Source organism: Martes martes (genome assembly GCF_963455335.1).
Source record: "Martes martes genome assembly, chromosome: 5".
Lineage (NCBI taxonomy): Eukaryota > Metazoa > Chordata > Mammalia > Carnivora > Mustelidae > Martes > Martes martes.
In genome coordinates, this window is record NC_137892.1 from 54,671,193 (window position 1) to 54,695,874 (window position 24,682).

Sequence of the window (24,682 nt, forward strand, 5' to 3'; positions counted from 1 at the left end):
TATATTTTTATATATTTTTGTATGTCAGTTATTCTCATATCCATTAGATTTTCCTCTTCTCAGTTTCTCCAGAAAATAATTGTGTTCTTTTTTTCCATTTTATCTCTACATAATCCCTTAAGTTTTAGCCTTACTTACTGATGATACTGTCTTTGCAGAGATAATTACTAATCTTATGCCTAATTCCCTTTTTTCTCTAAAAATCTTAATTTTTTTGTTTTTGGTTTTGCTTTTTTTTTTCCTTTTTAGTAAGGTCAGTGTATAATGTGGGGCTTAAACTCACAACAGTATGTGCAGGAGTTGTGCACTCACTGACCTTACTGACTGAGCCGGCCAGGCATCCCTGGTTTTGTTCTGGTTTTTTAAGCTGTTTTACTTTAGGCTCTTATAGTGTTGGACTATTTCAAAGGACTTCTAATTTACCTCTTTCCTCCCAGTTACTTTTAACTCTTCGCTTTAATTTTCGACCATAGTGGCATTTGGCTTTCCAAAATATATTTGACTTGGTTCATTCTAGCCTTGAGATCATGGACTTACTTCTAAATACCTGCAGAAAAGTCCATTGTGTGCCATCCATATCAAAGTCTACAGCATACGGAATTGCTCATTATTTGGGATCATGCCATTTACTTTCTTTGTACAGGTGGGTATATCTGAACTTTTTTTTTTTTTAACTTCTCTGTGAGAGTGGGATACATCTTTAACCTTGTAAGACTACTTCATATGTCACCTCTGTGAACCAGTCTTTCCCAGTGCTCCCATTTAGATTTAATCACTGCTTTTCTTGGAGTGCTCCCATAACACAGGCATTGACCTCTACCATACCTTTATCACATATAGTTTGTAGGTAGCAGTTAGGAGTGCCTAACACTTTAAGAGTTTGATAAAATTATGAAAGATACGATGAAAGAGTTGTTTTTTCACCTTGAACTTAGATATGGATTGGTTCCAAGACCTAAGATAGATCAGACTGTAGCTAAAGCAGTGCCATTTACATACCAAAAGATAGACTGACTTTTAGATAGGTTTTTGTTTAAGGAAAGAGTGAGTAAATCGGAATGCAACTTTATCAATTGAAAATCTAGAAGTTTCGATAGCCAGAATTGAATGTATTTATCCAGAACTATTAAGGGTTGAGATTATTTCACATTCTAGCTATTCTCTATATTTCTTTAAACTTTAACACTTCCTGACTGAGCTATCCCTCACTGCTACCCTTTGGTCTAAATCATTCATTACTCACCTTGAGGAGCCTCACAGCTCAGTTGGCTGAGTGTCCAACTCTTGATTCTGGCTTGGGTAATGATATCGGGGTCATGGGATCAAGGCTGGGGCTTTTGTGTTCAGTGCGGTCTGTTTGGGATTCTTTCTCCCTTCCTGCTGCCCCTCCCCTACTTAACGCTCATGGGTTTGCTTTCTAAGTAAATAAATAAAATCTTTAAATAAAAAATAAAATTAAATTATTACTCACCAAGCAGCCTCCTTATAATTTGACTTCCAAAGGATCATTAAGACAGTAATCCAGTGGAACACTTAATGAACTTGAACTTCTGATTTCCTTGATAGTTTGTTTCACTGTAAATTAGTTGATAAAATTGTTACAACTTGATTATTGTCAGTCAGTTTTATATAGATTGATTGTACCAGCAAAGCATGTATTTCTTTGTTTTCTGAAGCTGAGGATGTAGCCAGGTTGCTGTACTTGGGAGACCTACCTAAGACTTGTTGGTCCATTTGAGTTTCCTTCAGTCTACAGTTTTCCTGCCCAGTGGGTGTAGGAGTCTATCAGTCACTCTGACTAAAACATCCTGAAATAGTCTTTGAGATATTCCTCATTTTTAAAAAAAATTATTTATTTGACAGACAGAGATCAGAAGTAGGCAGAGAGGCAGGCAGAGAGAGAGGAGGAAACAGGCTCCCCGCGGAGCAGAGAGCCTGATGTGGGGCTCCATCCCAGGGATCATGATCCCTGGGATCATGACCTGAGCTGAAGGCAGAGGCTTTAACCCACTGAGCCACCCAGGTGCCCCAGAGATATTCCTCATTTTTATTCTACCGTTGTTTTCCTTCATGTTCAGTCACACTCCAAGTTAATCTGATTGGTTTCCTTTTGACATACTTTTATCTTTTTTTTTTTCCTACTTTCAACTGCTTCTACCTTAGTCTTAGATTTTCTCTTTAATTGATGAATGTATTGCTATATCTCATTTTTCTTACATTATTTGCATTATTTCATCCTCGTACCTCTGCTTAAAAGTCTTCCAAGGTGATCTTTTTAAATATCTCAGCTAAATATGTCCTCTTGATTATAAAGACTCAGCAATGTAAAATTTTGTTTTCATCATATTGCTCACAGTTCTTTGCCATATGATACTAAAGTTTGCTTTGGTTGAGCTAGAATTTTCACTGTCCCATGGTTACCCTGTGTTCCTATTTATCATTTAACCTGGAATTCCCTTTCTTTTATTCTTCATCTCTGATTTCCATTTTCATGTTAGGTTTCATCTATTCGAAGCTTTCATATTCAGTTTTTTCAATTTTTATTACTTTTGTTCATAGTACTATGCAATTTTATTCTGTAATATTTCCTTAACATAATTTTTGTTACCTAGTATGATAATCTTGGATTTTAAGTTCTGTTAAGACTGATTCTTCTGTAGTGATCCCTTTCATTCAGTCATTCAACAAATATCAAATGCTCTGTTTCATGCCTTGAACTATTCTAAGTGTCATTTTGCTAAGTATTTGGGATATAATAGTGAAACAAAAAGTTACTCTGCCAAGTTGCTGATAACAGCCAGCAGGATATTGGACGTATGTTAAGCAGACAGCCTATACTTGTAAATTAAATTTTTGTTTACTTTTATTATATATAGATATAAATAATTTCTATAGTAATATGAGTTAGACTTACATGATTTTTAGCATTGTTTGAGTGAGACCCTAACTCATTTGTCACATGATATATAGCTCTTAGCACAGAAGTAAAAGACACTATACCCATAGTACTGCTACTACCTTTAGTACAGCTCTTCCTTTCCTGATCTTAGCTGTCTTAGTGCTGCTGGCTTATCCCTCATCCATTCTTTACATGCTGTTCAGAGTGATTTTTCTTAAATAATGATCTGATGATACTACTTTTCATGGGTTTTCTATAGCCTTCAGATTAAATTCTTTTGTTTTACCTTCCAGAATGTCCTTTCACAGCTTTTTTCCCCTTATTTTTTTTTTTTTTTTCTCTCTCTCTCTCTCTCATTTTGCTGTGTTCTCAGAATCTTGTGCCTGTCCTCTCATCACTTTGTATCATAATGATGCATTTACTCTCCTGGTTCCCTGGGTGCTCATTGGTGGCAGGAACTGTATTATTTCTCCCTATTGTGTGTGAGTGATTTAATGATCATCAAATTCGTTGCTCATCAAATGTTAATCAAATGCACTGAATTGATTTAGTGGAAAAAGCATTAGGTTGGAAATTAAGGGTCTGGGTTTTGGATAAGTCTATAACTTTGATCTTCGTTGTTTGAACCCTGATTTCCTCATTTGTAAATTGTTCAGTGATGGTTTGTTTAAGTGCTCAACATGTGAATTCTACGTTTTATGTAAATCTAGGTTGAAATAAAACTTATACCTTTAAATTATTTGAGCGTCCTTAAGTCTAAAAACGTTTAGCTATCACTAAATTGTAAATAGTCAAGAGACTAAAAAATAGGAAGGTCATTAGGTAATGTGGGGCACTCCAGTCGATTGGCAGGGCCGCCAAATTTGGGATGTTCAGATTGGGTGGGGGCCAGCAGCACAGGTTCTAAAAGAATTCACCTAAGGCAGAGCAGTGGGCAGGACAGCAGAGCAGAGACTGTCTGCAACTAGGCTGTGGTGAGGGGCAGCATTTATTGGGTAAACTAAGGAAGTATGAGGGCGTGGAATTTTCTGCTCTTTTGGTAATCTTGGGAACTGTGCTTGGTTGTAATTGGTCAGTTAGGGGTTGCAGTTATTTTGAGATGGGTGCTTAATGAGCTTGTTCGCATTCAGCTCCATGGTCTTTCTGGGCCCTTTTGCCTCACTCAGGTTTCCATTGCTCAAGCCTGTTGCCTAAAAGCAGCCTGTACAGGTAATATCCTCTTTCCTTTTTCTCCCTTCTAACTTATTCAGGGAGATTATACTTAAAATCATTTGGGCTGGTCAGAGTCCCAAGTATAAATGGAAATATGCCTTCTAATGGTAAACAGTGTGTGCTTTGTTTCAGTCAGTCTGTCAGCAAGAGAGCTAGTTCAATGAAGCAAAACAATATGTCAGCTCCACTGAATTTGATACAATATTCCAAGTTTGAATTTTAAGATTGTAGCACTTATTTTTAAGATTTGGGAGTTTTATTTTCAATATTGATAAGTAAGATAAAATGTTGATATCTGATATATTTTATTTCTTGGAAGATTGTTTAATCTTTCTTGGTAAGAACTTTTTTTTAACTTAACCAAGAAATGATTACTGACAAAAACCGAAATGATTGTTCTTCTAGAGACTTAAAGGCAAATAACTTTGTCTTGCTCTTCATGGCCTCAGATTAATTGATATGGAAAGGTTGAAACCTAAGTTGCCCTAATGTTTCACCTTTTTTTGGTGCTTAAGAGCTATTTCCTAGGGGCACCTGGGTGGCTCAGTGGGTTAAAGCCTTTGCCTTCAGCTCAGGTCATGATCTCAGGGTCATGAGATCGAGCCCCGCATGGGCTCTCTCCTCAGCAGGGAGCCTGCTTCCTCCTCTCTCTGCCTGCCTCTCTGCCTACTTGTGATCTCTGTCAAATAAATAAATAAAATCTTAGAAAAAAAAAGAGCTATTTCCCAGTTCTAGTTATCAAGATAATCAGGGCCTAGGGGCAGTGAATTTAGACTGAAACCATCTCTTTGGTCAAGTTATTGTTTTGATACATTAATAAAAGCATTAAGGCTACTTGAATCACTGATCCATATGGCTGTGTTTGAGTCTTCAGCCATGATGGACTTTGTAGCCTCAATACATCTCTGCACAGTTTTAACAGTTTTCTGTTCTGAAATATATGGTTGTTTATGGTCAGATTTATTTCATCATTTTCACTAATTAAAAATTAGAAATATTTGGGGCACCTGGGTGGCTCAGTTGGTTAAGTGGCTGTCTTTAGCTCAGGTCATGATCCCAGGGTCCTGGGAGCGGCACGGGGAGGGAAAGGAAGAAGCAGGCTCCCCACTGAGCAGGATGCCCAAGGTGGGCTCTATCCCACGACTCTGGGATCATGACCTGAGCCGAAGGCAGACACTTAACTGACTGAGCCACCCAGGCGCCCGATAACCACTGTAATTTAAAGGTTCATTATATCTGGTCTGGGTCATTGTAAAAACCTAGTTGATATTCCTAATTTTAATCAAACCAGTTTGCTGATTTTTGTTTTTTACCTTCATGTGATTTACATCTTCCATACTGTGTCTGTCAGTGGTATCTTGCTTAGTGATTTGGAATAAGAGGAGAGAGTTGAACAAAATCTCTGTTCTTCCCCAATTCATCACATTCCATCATATATATTTTCATATATATTTTCCATATTGGTCTTTCTGAAATGCTGTTTAATGCCTGTAAGATATGATTTCTGCTATTAAAGAGCTTACACTCTAATAAATTGGTGTATATGTTGGTGAGAGATGATACAAGATGACCTTGAAGATTCTGTGTTACTATCACTTATTGCTTTAAAGACTAGACTGAGATTCACTTTGTCCACAAAACTTTCCTGACTAAAAACTTATCTTCTGCTTTTCCATCTATAATCTCAAATAGACCACCCTTCTGACATACTCGTTAATATATTTCTTGGCCTTGTTCTGCCTGAGAGAGTTCTTTGTAATGGCATTCATTGTATGGAGATTGCAGAACTTCTATCACAAACTGCACAGAAAATAGGATAGTAAATTCAAGTGATAGGAAATGTGAAAGTAGAAAGGTAAAAATGTAACCTTTGATGTTAGGTGAATATAAAAGTGGTCTGAACTTTAACCCAATTGGTAGAATTTAAGGCAGTAAAATATCCACAGTAAAAACCAGGGTTGAGGCAGGTTTCAAAAGCATTTTAAAAGCAGTCCTGTTTAAGAGCCATTTTTACTTTTTTTTTTTTTTTTTTTTTGGAGAACTGTCTGTTCATGTTTTTTCCTCATTTTTTAATTAGGCATTTGGTCTTTTAGTATAGTAGTTACCCGCCATCCCCCTCTCCCAGCCTACCATCCTTGGTTTTCCTTTCCATGGTTTCAGTTACCTGCTGTCAACCATGGTCTGGAAGCAGATGGTTCTCCTTCTGACATACCAACAGAAGGTCAGTAGTAACCTAATACTGTGTCACAATGCCTGGGACATTCATCTCATTTCATCTAATCACGTAGGATGACTATAGAATAATAAGATATCTTCTGACAGAAAACACATTCATTTAACTTATATTACAGTATGTCATTTTAATTGTTCTATTTTGTTATTAACAATTCTTAATCTTTATTGAACCTAATTTATTAATTAAACTTTATTGTAGGTATGTATGTATAGAAAAAGACACCGTGTGTGAGAAAATGTTCAACATCACTAACCGTGAGGGAAATACAAATCAAAACCACAATGAGATACCACCTTACGCCAGTCACAATAGCTAAAATTAACAAGTCAGGAAACAACAGATGTTGGTGAGGACATGGAAAAAGGGTTCCCCTTTTACACTGTTAGTGGGAATGCAAGCTGGTGCACACACGGTGGAAAACAGTATGGAGGTTCCTCAGAAAGTTGAAAATAGAGCTACCCTGCGACCCAGCAATCACACTACTAGATATTTACCCCAAAGATACAAATGTAGTGATCTGAAGGGGCATGTACACCCCCGTGTTTATAGCAGCAGTGTCCACAGTAGCCAAACTATGGAAAGAGCCCAGATGTCCATCAACGGATGAACAGATAAAGAAGATGTAACATACACGTACAATGGAATACTACTCAGCCAACAAAAAAATCAGATCTTGCCATTTGCAATGACGTGGATGGAACTAGAGGGTATTATGCTAAGTGAAATACATCAGTCAGAAAGACAATTACGTGATCTCATATGTGGAGTTTAAGAAAAAACAGCAGCATAGGGGAAGAGAGGAAAAATAAAGACAAAATCAGAGAGGGAGACAAACCATAAGAGACTTAATCATAGGAAACAACTGAGGGTTGCTGGAGGGGAGGGAGGTGGAGGGATGGGGAAAGTGGGTGATGGACATTAAGGAGGACATGTGATGTGATGAGCACTGGGTGTTATATAAGACCAATGACTCACTAAACTACCTCTTAAGCCAATACTACATTATATATTAATTAAGCTTAAATTTTTTTAAAAAGAAAAAGCTCAAAGGAAAAAAAACATTGTGTATATAGGATTTGATACTATCCAAGGTTTTAGATATTCAAAGGGGGTCTTGGAACATCTCCCGCAGAATGGGGGGGTGGGTGGGGGAGGGGGGCACTACTGTAGTTGATTCATGAGAACTCTATTTATAATATAAGGAAGTAATCCCTTTGTGATGTGAGTTACAAATGCCTTTCCCAGTTAGTCATTTGACATTATATTGTTCTCTATTACAGAAATTTGATTTTTTTAATTAAGGAAGTTTATTTTTTAAAGCAGTTTTTGGTTCACAGCAAAATTAATGGAAAGTATAAGAGAGTTCCTGTATACCCTTTCCTTGTACATGTTTAACCACCCCCCCAATGGTTTCCCCCATCACTGGTTCACTCCACAGTAGTACATTTATTACAGTGATAAACAGTCAGTCGAACAGTTTGTTATAATTAATGAAGTGTGATTTTTTTCAACTTTTTGGTCTTTTATCACTTAGGAGACTTGTCATTTTATGATATTCCCTGTCTTGAAATTTAAAAAGTTGTCTTACAGAATTAAAATAAAAACTTTAAAAGAGTTATTCTACAATAGTAGTAATAACAGTGACATTAACAACAAACAGTACTAATACATACTGAGCTTACTCTGTGTTAGGCATAATCCCTAACCATGTTAGGTAGGTTGAATTAGTAGCTTTATTTTATAGGAGACATAATAGAAGTACAAAATGTTTAAGTAACTTGTGAAAAGTCATGCAAGTAGTAGATGGCTGATTCTTTCCCAGGCAGCTTGGGTCTAGAATCCGTGTTCTTAAGCCTGTACACTGTACTGCTTCTTTTTAAACACTTTTATATTTTCTACGGACTCTTTTGGTATAATAGGTTTGAGGTAGGAATTCAACTTTATTTTTGGACTGCTTGGATAGAGGAAAAAGCTAGCAAAGAGGAGTATGAAGAATTGTTTGTCATGCTGTGAGTAAAGCAAGGCATGTGGTAGACGTTGTGGGATACTGCTGTGATTTAAAATAAGGAAAGGTAATTTTGCAAGATGAAGTCATCTTGATGGTAGATGTTTCAGTGGAATGGGCTGAAGCACATAGGAACTGTGTGGGGGCATAAGAACATAGAAATAGTGAAAACAAGTCTTTTGTCAAGTAGCTGTGAGTATGAAGGAAGAGGGCTATAGAATGAGGGAAAATTACTGTTTTATTGCAGAAAGATGAGAGAGACATACAGATGCTACAATGCTGGTAGGAGGGATTCAGATACAGAAGAGATTAAAGAAAATATAGTAAGTAAACTATTCAGTAATTGAGGTTCCTGAAACTCAAGAGGATAGACTCTGAAGCACAGATGCAGGGATATGTATAGAAGATGTTCCATTATTTCTAGAGGGTGCAGGAAAAGATGGGTGTAGATACAAGTGATTGTGAGCTTGTTGGTAGCAAGTGAGAGTTCCCATTTGATGATGTTTCTTTTCTTTCTTTCTTTCTTTCTTTCTTTCTTTCTTTTTTTTTTAAGATTTATTTATTTGAGAGTGGGGTGGGAGGGTCAGAGGGGAAGAGAGAATCTTGGGCAGACTCCCTGCTGAGCAGGGAGCCCCACATGGGGCTCGATCTCACAACCCTGAGATCATGACCTGAGACGAAATCAAGAGTCTGATGCTTCCCTGACTGAACCACCCATGTGCCCCAGTGATACATATTTTCTTTGTGAAGTTCAAGATGTCCTCTACTGAGTGGAGAGTTAGAGGGAGATTGGAGGTATAAGGAGTGGGCAGAGTTAGTTAGTTGAGAACAGGCAGGGATTAATGAAAGTAAATGAAAGGAGGTTTTTGGACATTGTTGAAGGCCTACCCATTGAAAGTTGGTGATGACATCATGAGTGAATATTTTTTTTCTAGTGACTTTCAGGCCGATTCTGTCATCACATTTACTGTAGTTAATGTTTTTAATCATTTGCTTATTCACTTAATTGTCAGTACTAATTTAGAAGTAAAAGGTAGGGCATACTCCTTTTAAAGCTTGCCAAACTAGTGTTTTAAATGTGTTGAATAGAGTAAATTTGGAGAAAGATGAAAACAGTCACATTTTGATACCCTTAAATAAAGGAGAAAAGTTTTTTGGAAATTAATTTTAAATGTGCATGCTAACTCATTTAACTTTTATTAACATAGATGTTATCCTTGGGTAATTTGTACAGGATTATTGAGATAAGATGTCTTAAGTTTAAACATGTGGCCTTGAATGTTTAAATGCCAGAATAATACGTATTTTATTAGTAAACTCATGTTTTTTTAAGGTAGAATTTTCAGAATGTATAGAAAGGTTTCCACCACTGTCGTCAAATTTAAATTCATTCTTTATTAAACTTGTTTTGTTTGTTTTATACAGGGTGTGATAGGTATACAGCTGGTCGTTACCATGGTGATGGCCAGTGTCATGCAGAAGATTATACCTCACTATTCTCTTGCCCGATGGCTACTCTGTAATGGCAGGTAAGGCAAAGAAAGGCTGATTGTGTCACTTTCAAATCTCAGGCTGATTGACTTCCCAGAAGTCAGTTCAATTAAGTATGAATTCCTATTTTTTTAAAAACATGACAAAAGGAACGTTACGAGAAGAATTTAGCTTCCTTCTTTTTCTTACTTGAGATACTGATACTTTATTTTGTTAGTATAAAGGTGATTGGATCATGGTGAAGAATTCACTCCTCCCTCCTGTCCACTTTTGTCCATGGCCAATGAAAATACCAAATAACTTTTCTGTAGTTACCTTCTTAAAACATTGACCAACAAGAGGATGAGACTATAAATTGAAGTGTTTAAGTATTTTCACTGTTGCTGGAAAAAATGACCGAGAGTATGTGTTCTATTATTGGTGACTCAGTTGAGAGCTTATTATAAGAATTAGGGGTTCTTTGTTCTATTGCACAGAATTTTAAACTTTGACTTGACAAGGAGAGAGCAAAGTTACTTTTTATGGTTTTAATTGTGTCTACTGCACTATAAGCTTACTACTATTCCCAGTCCTTCCACAAAGGAGCTAAGTTTCCTTGCTGATATTTGTACAATAAAATTGAAAGTAAAGATGTTGAATTTAGGAGCTATGACATAAATGCCGGAAAATTGCATATAGAACTACTTGTCAGAATCCTGTGCAATTATGAAAGGGAAGTTACAGATTTGGTACCATGTCTATAGTTTTATTCTAATTATTCATCCCAGTAAATAACCAAATTCTGTTTACTAATTTGTAGGTCCATTTTCTTTTGTTTAGACCTTTCGGACTTATAAAACAATGGATAGCTCTTATTCTCCTAATGATTTCATACACTGCAAGACAAATAATAAGCCTTTATTATTAGTTCAAGGCCATTCTATCCACAGAGCTTAAATTTCCATTAGAATTTGTTTTCTAGTTTAATATTCTTTATGCTTCATACTTTTTTCATATTGTTTAAATATAGAAAAATATTATTTGGACTGCTTAAATTTTTTTTGACCACTTTCATATTGTTTAAATATAGAAAAATATTATTTGGACTGCTTAAATTTTTTTTGACCACACACACACGGAATAAGAGAGAACAGCTGCTTAAAAACATGTTTCATTAGCAAAGTAAATAGTGACTAAAGTTTCAGTGAAGGTGAAACCTCTATCAAGAGTTATTTATAAGAGAAAAATCAGTCACCTGCAACTAGTTTTTAACTGTGTACTCTTGTGCCCTATATGTAGCCTTGTTTACTTTTTTGCTGACCAAATAAATCATGAAAAGATAAATATCAGCCAGGCAAATTATCATTCATTCTAAATAAATGGGATCTGAATTAATGAACTAGATAAAAAATATGTTAAGGTAATAACTTGTTTTCTACTGAGAATTTCATGTTTTATAGACTATGATGAGTCTCCAGTGAGACTTCCACATCTCTTACTGACTCTAAAGATCTGGGCAGACTTGTTTCAATTTCCATGTTCTTACATTATCTGCTTTCCATTTGTTTATAAAACTTACATTCACCAGTAAAAACTAAAACTTCAGAGATTGAAAACTTAATTCTTTTCTCTTTGTTAATATTAGAATTACATATTATAATTAAAATCTTTACTTTTTTGATAAGACTGTTTAATAAATATACATACTACTAATTTGAGGGGGGAGTTCAGCCCTAAATATAAACATAAATTTGGTAATTTTTTGTGATCCTGATTTGCTTTTGTGAACAGATTAACTTTAGTGTTAATTAGTGCTGTTTCAAATTCCAAATCAGGTTCTAGGGAAAGCAATCAGAATTTTCTAGTAATAGTTAACTTTTCTGCCATAATTAATTTCATTTCCTGTTTTATTTTGTGTTTTTAAGATCATCTGTCTTTCTTTAATGTTAATCCTGAAATTTTTAGGTCATGAAGTCAGATTGCTAAATGTTGTTACCAACCTGTTGAATATGATCATTGATTTTATCCTTTTGGCATAATTATTGTTATATCTCCCTTTTATGTTATGAAATTATACTGTTTTAATATTAATAAAATTTAAAATGCCTTCTGAATTGCTCATGTAAAAATATTGATCAGAAGTGATCATTTGTGTTTCAAATCATACGATGCTGTTGAGTTTAAGAAAGAGAAAGATCTGAGGGCATTCTTTATCATCTGTAAAATGTCTAAAGGAATTTAAGGGGTGAGGCTCATGGCTTGGGAGTGACTATATTGAATGGAACTATTGAATAGGACTATTCAAGTGAATAGATGTGTGGATTCCATGATAGCTTAATCATGAGTATGACAGAAGAGACATGTTTTTAGGTTCTGTTTCTATTGTCCTAATATTTGTTCCACTAGTATCATATCTTCATATTGTAAATAAACATTTTTCTGAAAAGTTATGGCTTGTCTTTTTGTGTCATAAATTTATGTCCATATCTCTCATCAGTCTGTGTCTTTTTGGAATGGAAGGTTTAAAGTGCCATTGGATTTTATTATGTTTACTTAATGATTAAGCCTCCCGCCATTTACTTGAAGAAGTCATACCTTGAAGGAATAAACAGTTTTGCTTTTATATTAGCAGCTTATTGATTTATTTTTTATTTTTTATTTTTTATTTTTTTAAAAGGTTTTATTTATTTATTTGATAGAGACACAGCGAGAAAGGGAATACAAGCAGACGGAGTGGGAGAGGGGGAAGCAGGCTCCCCACTGAGTGGGGAGCCCGATGTGGGGCTCGATCCCAGGTCCCTGGAATCATGACCTGAGCCAAAGGCAGACACCCAGTGACTGAGCCATCCAGGCACCCCAGCAGCTTGTTTATTTTTAATATAAAAAAATTAACTAGTTTCCTAGCTCTTGTTAAATAATATGTATTGCTGTTAGTGTTGTATATCTCTAGTTTTTTTTTTTTTAAACTAGTTGTTAACCTGGCTTAGTTAATATTGCTTTTACACTATTATAAAACTTAATATGATAAAAATTTTTATTGTCTGTTATCCCATTTGGATCTGTACACTGAATTAGGTAGGAGAGGGGATGTGTTTGGGATATGTTAAGGCCTCAGGAATCTCAGTGTCTGAACTTAGTTTCTCATTCCATTTGCCTAGGTGGGAATCAGGGTCAGATGGGAGATTCAGGAAGGGATTGGGCAGCTCTCCAGGTCATGAAATGATATCTTAAGGATTCAGCTGTTCTTAAAGTGGTGACTTAGGGAGTCCACGCTTTTTCAGACTTGTTGGCTCTTTTGTTCTTCCTGCTACCTTGGAATCTTGTGTTACAGATGCTGTGTCACTTGGCAGCTAAAGGAAGTAGACTGTGGATCTTTCAGGTGATTCAAGGGGCCAAGCTTAGAAATCGATCTATCAGTTCTGCCTACATTGCATAGACTGGGGCCCTGTGACTCCAGGCCAAAGTGCAAGGGAATGTGGGAATTCAGTTGTCATTGTACCTAGAGAGTAAAAGCAAGATTGGTGTCTGGCCCTTCTCTGCTGCAGGTGATGTGTTTATAGATGAGAAAACAAGTTTTAACTTTACTCATATTCATGAGTAAATGAAATAGATGTAGGTAGGCTTCTTATCATGAAGTTCAGTTCACAGTATAGTATTTATTTAATGTATGGCTGCTCATCAACTCTAGATACTGTCCTGGAACTGACGTCCTTGAACAGAGTTTGGAATTTGGTGGTGGTGAATTTTTCTACAATTGCTGTGACTTCTTTTGGCAGTTAACAGAGTAATTTATTGAAGATTTTTTTTTTCTACCTTCTGTTCCTAGTGGTACTTGGCCGTGTATAAGCTGTCCTCTAGGTTATATGTAGTTGGTGTATTATTTGTCTTTGCTTATTATATTCTGGCTTTTCTATGACTGCATAGCCACCTTTTATTTTGAATGAAAAGGCACCTCAACATTGAGTTTGATGACCATAGATGTGCTTAGTGTGAAGTAGAGTTTAAAAAATATCATCTGTTCAAATTATACCTCTCACCTCACTATTTGAAATTAAAGTTATACCACATTACTAAATAATAAATATTTTGTATTCCATTCTTCCAGTTTTCTTTACTAGAAAAATATTTTTCTTCTCAAAAATGTTATTAGTTCTCCTTTTGTACATGCCTTTTTATGTGACTGTCAGATTTTGTTGACGGGATTCTGCTTTAACAAGAACTTAGGTAACAAAATCTCTTCTTCTGTAACCTGTGAGCATCTATTACTAACCTTGAAAAGCAACTGTGAGGAGTCTACTGCTCTCACTGTTCCATTCCTCCCTCTTTCCCCAAAGGGAGGAAAAACCATGGGAAGTTGGTTTCTTTGTACGTTTAGTGTAAACTGCTGTCCCTAACATAAAGAACACTTCTAACAGTTGCTCAGATCATCCAGAGATGTTTTTTAAATCATGTCCAGCATACCACTGTATAGTAGCCAAAGAATTCTCTACTTTCTATTGTAATTAAAGTTCCTTTTTGTTTTGAAGTTTGCTTGGCCCCTCTTTTCATGGAGAGGTAAGTGATAGGTTACATTCTTTGTACATTTGAATAGTGGGTTTTGCATGAGGAAGTAGGATTTTGCTTTTTTTTTTCCCCTGTACTAGCTTCTTTGCTGACCTGCTTTCCATTTCATTGATTGTTTAGCTTAAACCTGCATTCTTCTTTACCCCTTTATCTCCCGAGGCTCTCACTTTGATCTGCTACTTCTTATCATATGTTCCTCACTGGAAACATGTTATGGTTGGATTTATTCTGATTTTGTCTCATTCTATATTGAGTAAATGGCGTGCAACACCTTCATATTCAGTTGCTCTAATTCTTTTTGCCTGTCTCTTTTGCATGTTGCCTGATCCAAGAATCTGCAAGTTCCCTTTGGTGAGAGAAACCTACTATTCAAATGCACAGTAGGTGGGACCCAAGACCCAAGGGAAAGTTTAAATTGTCAGCTACCACCCTTATGGAATGCCTGAGTCCTTGCTCTCCTTGCCTTTAGTCCTCTTAACTTCCATCTAGTTCCAGAATGCCGTGCTGTTCTAGTAAAGTTTCCAGTAAATAACGAGAGTGTGTATGTATAGTGATATTTTAGTTACTTGTGCTGAAAGGTTTTCTAGGTTTTAAGTGGTATTTGTTTTCTCTAATTTTTTTTTCACTTGTTACAATTACTGAGACTTAGAATGAAGACTGAGAGTATCTATAGTTCATTGAACACTACTACATCAAAAACTCGTGATGTACTATATGCTACCTAACTGAACATAATAAAAAAGTAAAAAATAAAAAAAATAATAAAAGAAAGTATCTATAGTGATGTTTGTTTTGAAATAGTTTTGTATAATTATTTTCGTATTAAGATCTTTTTAACTTGCTCTCAGTACTAAGCTTTTCTCTATTTGTTCATATTTAGATTTCCATTGTAAATTTCTGAAATTTTTATTTTTGAAAAATTGTAAAGTGAAATGACATTGCTTTTTAGTTTTTTTTTTTTGGAAGAGTCTGGGTCAATGCATTCTGTATTTTCTGATAACCTATATTTTTAGTGCTATTGAACTTTAGTAGGAAAAGTTATAGTCTGATGGTATTTTATGTAAGAGGCTTATATAAGAAAAGTAGTAAAAAATTATTTCAGTGATTTGGTGAAGTGGAACACCAGGTTGGCTTTATTATCTGAGACACTGCTGACAATTTGAACATAGGTGAACAGAGCCACTGAATAGCCAGGTATATGTCATAAAATACCCTGATATTAATGCATTTAACTTAAATGTAAGAAGTTCAGTTTTTTTAGTGAGATCCTCTTAATACTTTTTATTTTAAAGTTTTTTTTTCTCTATTTCAAACAATATATGCCTGTGATATAGAAAAAGATGATAAATTGATGAGAAGGAAAAATAAGAGGTAATGAACTATATTCTCATCAGCTAAAGATAGTCACTGTTTACATTTTGTTGTATTTCCTTCTAATCTTTTCTATTCATAGGTTCTTATCATGGTTGTAATGATATTGTATGTGCAATTTTGTAACATTAACACAAAATGTTTCTCTAATTGTATTTTTGTAACCATTCTTATTAACTGCTACATAGAATCTAAAGCTAATTAGCTTTCATATGTCTTCCAAGCCCATATTAGAAAGGCACCGTGCAGCAGTTATAAGCACATTGCAAGTTATTTTGCTAAGATAGATGTACCAACTAATAGCAAAAGAAAAGGCTAAAAACAGACCAGAGCTTAAAGTGTCTAGAACATGGGAAGCACATGGTATGGAATCCACCTATGTATGAAGCACTGTCTGTTAAGGAAAACTGTGCAACTGTACTTCTAAGTTTTACTTTGAACTTTCAGACCTTTGCTATTCCATGCTGCCTGCCCGTCTTTGTCTGCTCCACTTCTCAGGCAGCTTTCAACTCTCAATCTTTCTCCTCAAATAACTGTGTATGCCTGCCTCAGGCTCAGCTCTTGAAACCAGAGCCCCGCAATCATTTTTCTCACCACCAAACCCACAGCCCTAGTTACATGTGCAGCCCATCTTTATTTTAAAAAAAAAAGTTTATAAATTTTAATTTTGGCTTGAGGAGGTGGTGTCCTGTCTCTCAGGGCCCAGTTACTGCATTTGTGCACTATACCTCTTTTCCTCTAACTTTCACGTACTGCTTCCTTTCTTCCTTGTCATTAATTGCTTCACTTCCTTTGGATTATTCCTGTTAGCACACACACACATACACATAATTTTTTTTTTAAAGATCTCTTATTAAAAGTAATAATATATAAAGAAGAGTCATAGGCCTACCTTCCTTCTGCCTTAAAACACGAAGCCCCTTCCATGTCCATTTCTTAGTTTTGGCCTATTTCCCTTTTTTCTATTATAGCAACATTTGTCACATGAATTGTCTTCATGAACTTTACTTTTCACTTCCCTTTTTTTTGAAGGTTTTATTTATTTGAGATAGAGTGAGCACAAGTTGGGGTGGGAGGCAGAGGGAGAGGGAGAAGCAGGCTATCCACTGAGCAGGGAGCTTGATGCAGGACTTGATCCCAGGACCCTGGGATCATGACCTGAGCTAAAGGCAGCTGCTTAACCGACAAAGTCACCCAGGTGCCCCTTCTTTTCACTTCCTTATTAACTATCAGACTTCTGCCATGTTTTATTTTCCCCTTAGGTGATCTTACTGATTCCATAAATACCACAGTTACCTAATGACCCTAAGTTATCTTTGAGCTCTAGATTCCAATAAACAATTGTCCTCTTGATGTTTTCACATAATGTCTCATAGATACTTAACAACTCAGCATATTTAAATTCGTGGTTCTTCCTATTCTGCTCCATCTCAGAATATGTACTACCATCTTCCTCAAATCAAAAGGGTAGATACCCTTCATCTTTTTTCCCCCCCACTTCCTCCATTTAGTTCATTAGCAAGACCTGTTGACTCAATGTCCAAAATATATCTCTTTTTCTTGCCTGCTTCTGATTCACAGAGCAGCAAGAGAGATCTTAAAAGGCAGATCAAGTTATTGCTCTCTCCTGTTTTGAGACCATTATTTTAGCATAAAATCTAAACTCCATACTGTGACAGAGGAGGCTTTGCATGATCTGTTACTTTTTATCTCTTCAGCTTCCCTCATACATTTCTCTTTGCATGTGCTACAACTGCCTCTTTGGCCTTTTGGTTACTGCAGCGTTCTATGTTCTTTCGTGCCTTTGTGCTTTGGGACATGCTCTTCTCTGCCTGGAACGCTGTTCCCCTCCATTCTTCTCATCCTTTAGGTTGCTGGGTAAATGTCATCTCAGAGGGATTTTCCTAAGCTACAACTTAAGTCTTGTCTTTCTCATTTTCACCATTTGTTTGGTTCTTTAGTGTAGTATCCAATTTTGTGTAGTATCCAAATTTGTGATTTTTTTTGTCATATTTTAATTGGTTAAATTTTGCCCCAGCTAGAATATAAGTATCAAGAAAGTAGGGACTTTTGCTTTATTGTATGTGATTAAATCTCCATTGCCCAGCAGAGTACTTGGCTCTAAGGAACTCCGTAAGTGTGTGATGAATGAATGGATGGATGAATGGTACATGAGTAGCAGACGAGAAGTGGCCCTAAGAGCACCCACCATCCTTAGGTTCCAGCTTTGAACAGTAATTATTACTGATGTAGAATGACCTGAGTTGCCCAATAAAAAGTATAATAAGTGCAATACATTTTAGAAAAATGGATTTACAAAAATGAGATTAAACAAGTTTGAGTGTATTTAAAAAGAAAATGAGTCCTAAAAAATGAAGAATCTTAAAATTTTCATTATTGTAGTGTTCTAAAAGTAACTTAAGTTTTCCTATACTAAGAGTTCTTTCATTGATTAGCAATAATTAGTAATTTCTCAGAGCTAAATGACTAATTTTAGTCTTTGTGAGTTATTGCATAATTGGTCTTCTAAATGTTATGCACTCAATCTTTTTATTCATGGATTCTGTATTTGCGATCTGCGTACTTGCTGAAGTTCATTTGTAACCCCCAAATTCATACTTGTGCTTTCAAGGTCATTCGAAGACTTATCCAGAGTGGCAAAAAATCTTGAGTGGCCCAGTGCCCATGTTCCCAGCTGAGGCCTTGTTTCACCTTTCATATTGTAAACAAGTGTGCTTTTCATGGTCTGTTTAGTATCATGTTGTTCACGTTTTAGCTTTTTGTTGATTTCACCGTTTAAAATGGCCTCCAAGCATAGTGCTGAAGGGCTTTCTAGTGTTCCTAAGCAGAAGAAGGCTTTGCCTTATTGAGAAAATTTGCTAGAAATACTCACAGAACTCAGGAAGATACTATATTTAAGATTAGAGTTGTTAAGTAAGCTTTATTTAGGCATGAGTTATAGTGCTGTTGGCTGTGAATTAAATGTTTAATGAATCAACAGTATATATTAAATAAGGTGTCTTTAAACATAAACACACATAAAACAAGGTTTTGTATTGATTGATGAAAATGTTGTGACCAGAGGCTTGCAGGAACCTAACCCTGTATTTCCCCTAGGAGCAATGTTCAGTGTTCGCGGCGACTTTATAGAACATAACTACCGCGAATAACAAGAATCGACTGTAAGTTAAAATTCTGGACTTAAATGGAAATTTCAGGAAGTGCCTCTTCACCCATGTTAATTACAGTTTAGAGACTTTTTGGTTGGGATAAATATTTTATTTTAAAACCTTTCAACTATGAGGAGAACTGAATTCATTTTGGTTCAGTGATCCTTTTTGAGCACTTACTATATGCCAGTAACTGTACTAGTTTTGAAGCATACAAAAACAAGTCATAAAACCTTTCCTCCAAGAATCTTTCAGTTAGGGGAATATTTCATTTTACTCCAACTGGTCTGATACCAACTGCAGTTTAATTTTGACACTACCTGGAGTTAACATAGACTCCATTGGTTAAAGACAAAGTTCTCTGTAAGAATGCCAAGGCTTCAGATGCCAGCTGCAAGTTCTTGGAATCGCCAGGCCACCCATACTTCTGAAAACTGGCTACTGGCTACAAATTGGGGCATTTCTATGACACCCCTCATGTTCAGTAATTTCCTAGAACAACTAGAACTCAAGAAAGTGCTATACTTGCAATTACAGTTTTGTTATAAAGATGATAGAGGAATAGGTTTGGGAAGAAGTGCAGTTTCCATGGCCTCTCTGTGAAGTCAGGGCATGTCACCCTCCAAGCACATTAGTGTTTTGGCCAGCAAGGATGCTCCTCAGAGCTTCATTGCCATGAGATTTTACGGAATTTCATTACATAGGTATGATTTTAAATAACTAGATGTGTGATTGAACTTAATCTCTAGCCCCTATCTCCTTCCTGCAGATCAGGTGTCTAAACATCCCAACTCTAATCACATATTGCTATTTCTGGTGACCAGCCACCATTCTGAAGCTATCTGGAGGTCCACTAGGAGCTCCCTTATTAACATAACAAAGATACCCCCCTTCTCTCAGGAAATTCCAAAGGCTTTTAAAGCTCTTTGCCAAGAACTGGGGACAATTACCAGATGTATTTCTTTTTTATACTACAGGACAACTTGGCTTACAAATAGTAGAAGGTAAATTAGATGTTTGCCAGATAGGAGCATAGATGTTTATAAGCAGATAGAAGAATATGTGCAGAAACATCAAGGGATGAACAAATTTGTGGATTAAAATGTTATTTAGTTAGCTAGAATGTCATGTTTAAAAAGGTAGTTGTTGAAAGTGAGTCTGGTAAAGTAGGTAGTCCGATCATGAAAGTCTGTGGAAACAGGTTATAAATCCTCTGCATATTTGGGCCTTACAATGTGTGTTCTAACTTCAGTGGAAAATTTCAAACATGTGTAAAGAGTAGACAATAATACAATGAATATATAATGGAAATAATGATCTATGTACCTATCACAATTAACACCTGGTGGTCAACTTGTTTCATTTGTGTTCCCCTTCATCTCTCCTCTACCCAACATATTATTTTGTAGCAAATATTATTTCATTCATAGATATTTCTGTGTATATCTTTATGTGAGCTTTTAAGAATAACTATAATCCTATTTTTACAGCTAAAAGTTTTTAACAGTAATTTCCTAACATCATCAGATATCCAGTCATTATGCAAATTGCCAATTTTCAAAAAATAGCAAATCAGTTCCTAGCATTTTTTTAATTGAGATATTTTACTTTAAAAATTTAGATTTTGTAATTGAAAAATTGGAAGTTTAGCAATACTAGGGATATGTTTCTCCTTTATAGAAACAGGGCCATGATCAAAGTCTTTGCCTAGCTGTCTCCTCACTGCTTTACCTTGTGAAGACTCTTGGAAAGGATTCCAGCAGGTGCTTACCTTGATAAGATTTGCATTATGGAAAGATAGCTAAAGTTGGGATCAGAATGCATTTGGGGAAAAGAAAAAAATGTATTTAGGAGAGTGCGCAGGGAAGACAAGGACTCCAGTTAAAGAACAGAATTAATGATAATATGTGGAGAGGACGCATTGAAAATTAAACTTGAATATCAAGTTTAGGTAGTTGGTAGATAGGAAATTCAGGTGAGACAGGAAATTGAAAATGAGCAGGTGGGTGCTTGGGAGAGAATAAGTGATTTGTTTGGGTGTTTTGACGGTGTGGTGGAGGTAAATACACCCAGTTTATTGGAGCCCTAACTTTAAGGGTTTTATAAATACAATTTACTCTTATTTTTGTATACATAAAGTTTGAGAATTCTCCAACTAAATTAAAGGAGGGGAGGACAGGAAAGGAAAGCAAAGACTACTTTTATTTTGAGGACATTCAGAGAACTCTTTTTAAGACAACTCTCGATTCCTTCTGTGTAAATGAAGGATGGGTGGAGTATTCTAATGTGTTCATGCCAGCTTGCCTGCAGAGTTCAGTCCATTTACTTTTAATAGTAGGCTTGTATAGCCTTAATATATATTAATAATTGTCAGTTATAAGAAATATACTTATAAACAGCATTGCAGGGTCTGGCATCTAGTAAGTGCTTGGTAAGTGCTGGATTTGAATCAAAAGCCTTTTAAGACATAAGCAGTCGTATCTTAATTCAGATTAGAGTTTTTCACTTCAGTGTCTTCACAAATAGGAAACTCAATAAATATTTGTACAATAAATGAATAATTCTGGTGATCTTAATTCCTTTATTTAAAAGGATTCTTTTTTTCTTAGTTTGAGATGGTATCAACATCCTACAGAAGAAGAATTAAGAATTCTTGCAGGGAAGCAGCAAAAAGGGAAAAGCAGAAAAGATAGGTAAGTTACATTGTTGAGCTTATAAAGTGTTAAGTATTTGACACAATTTATGTAAATCTATCTTGTACATTGGTTAAAGGAACTTTTACTGATAATGCTATGAGCGTTTGATAAATTTGAGATTAAAACCCATGATCTAAAATAGTTTTGTATTACCTTTTAAGAAAACTCAGTATTTAGTAATTTAATATATGAGCGCAGAAGTGATTATTTTACTTAAGAATGGTTAATTTTATTCTTTGTATATAAATTATGAAAACAGTATAGCCATCATATTAGAACTTGGTGGGGGTTGACTGGGGAGAAAACCAGAGATCATCTTTTTACCCTGTAACTCATTTACCTGTTGATTTGGGTTCTTTCCCAGGTTTTGCTGTTATTCAGTATTATGAGATTGGGCAAATTTACGTGCTTTTGACTTCTTTTTATTTTTTCAAATGAAAGGGTAGACAGAGTAACTTTGTAGGTACCATTCAGTTGCTGCAAATTATATTGGCATTTAAACCTTTATGAAGAGAACTGCCTGCTAATAAACCTCACTGAGTAGACCACAGCAGTCTTATCTGTGAAATGGAAGGACCAAACAGTAATTTTGAAGGATCTTTCCAGCTTTAAAATTTTTATCTCTATTTGAATTGAATTCTCAAGTAAAGTACATGATAATTAGCCTCTCTATATGGGTCTTAGTGTCCTTAGCGGGGGAGGACTTCTTAGGACCCAAAACTATGCTTTTGATATATTACAAAATGTCAGTGACAAAAAATAGTCACCAAATTTCTCATGTGTATCATAAAAATGATATTAACCTTGGCTAGTGCATTTGTAAGTGCTAAACTTTTTTAAAAATTTTAAACATTTTTTAAACATGATTCTTTGGCATGAAATTGGAAATTTTAAAAAGACTTTTCTGATCTTGCTACCATTCTCTTTTACACTTATCATTGCAAATATACCTTGAAGATCATTGGAATAGTAAATGTAAGCCCTCCTTCTCTTTTTATTTTGAAAAGGCTTTACATGTACAAAAAGATGCCAAAATGGCACTGTCTTATTCCTGGTAGCAATAATTATTGTTTGGTTTATTGACATGAATTGATATTTTTACCAAGGTTTTTCCAGAATAAATGAAAATTATTTCTTGGTATTGTGATTAATGCTTTTGAAACTTAGTTTATTACTTTCTATATATATGTGATTGTCTTTTAAAAATTAAATTTAGGAATGATACACGTGCACCTAAAGAAAGAACTCTTTTATTTCCCCCATTCGTGATTCAGTAAAAGCAACTCCAGATGAGCCTTTCACATTACTGAATTTCTTACACACATAAATCTTAATATATTTCTTTAACTCTGACTTGTTTATAGCTACAGGTCTCTTTATATGTATGTGTGGACATAGATAATTTCGAAGAGAAATGCATTTTTGTTTCATTGGCTTTGGTTCTTGCACCTAAGAAATAGTTAAATTGTTTTGAAGTGAAATACTAGAAAAGATGCCAGTTCCTTGCCTTTGCTTTCTTAAGTGCATTTCATGTCACAGAGGAGCCACTTTATCCTCTTTAAGGTATTCTGAGGTTTTCTTCCAGATGTTTAAATATTGCGTGATAATGGTGTTTCTTTAATTTTTTGTTTGGTTTTACTCTTGAACCTAAAGGAAAAGACGTTAGTTGTCTTTAAATCTACACAGGAGAGTAGGAGAAATAGGGTGAAGTGCTAAACTAATAATTAAGATTTTGTCACTAATTTAGGTAACTCTTTTCCCTGGTAATCTGCATACTCACATAATAATTTACATCCACATTTTGTAGTCTTCCCTTTAAAAACTACCTGTGACTATTGTACCTCCTTTTTGATGAAATATTAAAAATTCTGCTTCTTTTTATACTGTGAAATTTAACACCCCATTTTTGATTAGTTGATATAAGCGCTTGGATAACAGTATAGGTAACTTGCTTTTTGTGTCACTTGTCTGATTTTTATAGGAAATATAATGGTCACATTGAAAGTAAGCCACTGACCATTCCAAAGGATATTGATCTCCATCTAGAAACAAAGTCAGTTACAGAAGTGGATACTTTAGGTAAGGGAAATCTTGGTAAAGTGTTCTGTAAATCTCAGTTTTCTACAATGCTAGTGAAAGTACTTTCATTTTATCTATTTTTTGTTTGGTTTTTAATCATTAAGTCCATTTTACGGAATATGAAATCTTTTTCAGGACTTAGAAGCTCAAAATGACTTCATTCGAATTGAATTTCTTTTTCAATTCACTTAACCTGTACTAAGAATTATTTTTCCCATTTTTCAGAAAGGCTGACTTACATGTTTGTTATGCACTTTCTGTTTTATGTCAAGATCACAGTGACTTTTCAGTATTTTGAATTCTAGACTTATTGCCATAAGTGCCATTGTGCTCCTTTTATGGTGTGGCTTGCACAAATGCTTTTGGGTGTTTGTTTTTAATTACCTGAACTTTTATGCTCATGCTTAGTAGACAGGAAAGTGGCTTTAGAGCAATGATCTGGATTAGGAATCAGAAAACTTATTCAAGATTTACTTTTGCCCATGGGATATTTCTGATAAGTTATGTGGTTTTTTCCCCCCTGTATATCAATGCTTATAATTGTATAATAACTATAATGATTTTATATTTAAAATAAAATTTATATGAAATTATTTGAATCCTGTAAGGGAATGGCTTCTAAGATGATACTATACTAAACACTGATTTTCAAACCTGACTGTCCCTCAGAATCCCTTGAGCAGCTCTTTAAAAAGAAAGGTTTTTCATATCTACTCCTGGAGATCCAGTAAATCTAGAGTGGGTTCTGGAAACTTGTGTTTTTTAAAATGCTCTTAGTGGTTCTGACTTTGGACCAGGTTTGAGAAGTAATGGTTTACCTGATAAGTGAGGAATAAAAATAACATGTTAAAAAAATAATTTTGGTAATGTATAAATATCATATGTAATTTGGCCCTTCTTGTGTTAAATCATAACCACCCTGAAAAACCTTAGTAGCTTCATATAACGTCTCATATAGAATTATTTAGTGATACAAAATGG

At 35.2% G+C, this 24,682-nt stretch overlaps 1 protein-coding gene across 1 annotated transcript in view; it reads left to right on the forward strand.

Moving 5' to 3' along the window:
- TMEM161B (transmembrane protein 161B) overlaps nucleotides 1-24,682 on the forward strand; it is a 68,071-nt gene that overhangs the window by 13,107 nt on the left and 30,282 nt on the right. The window contains exons 2-4 of the mRNA XM_080804957.1: nucleotides 9,778-9,881; nucleotides 21,536-21,619; nucleotides 23,604-23,701. Coding sequence (XP_080661083.1) covers nucleotides 9,778-9,881; nucleotides 21,536-21,619; nucleotides 23,604-23,701 — 286 coding nt within the window. The remainder of the gene's footprint in view (nucleotides 1-9,777; nucleotides 9,882-21,535; nucleotides 21,620-23,603; nucleotides 23,702-24,682) is intronic.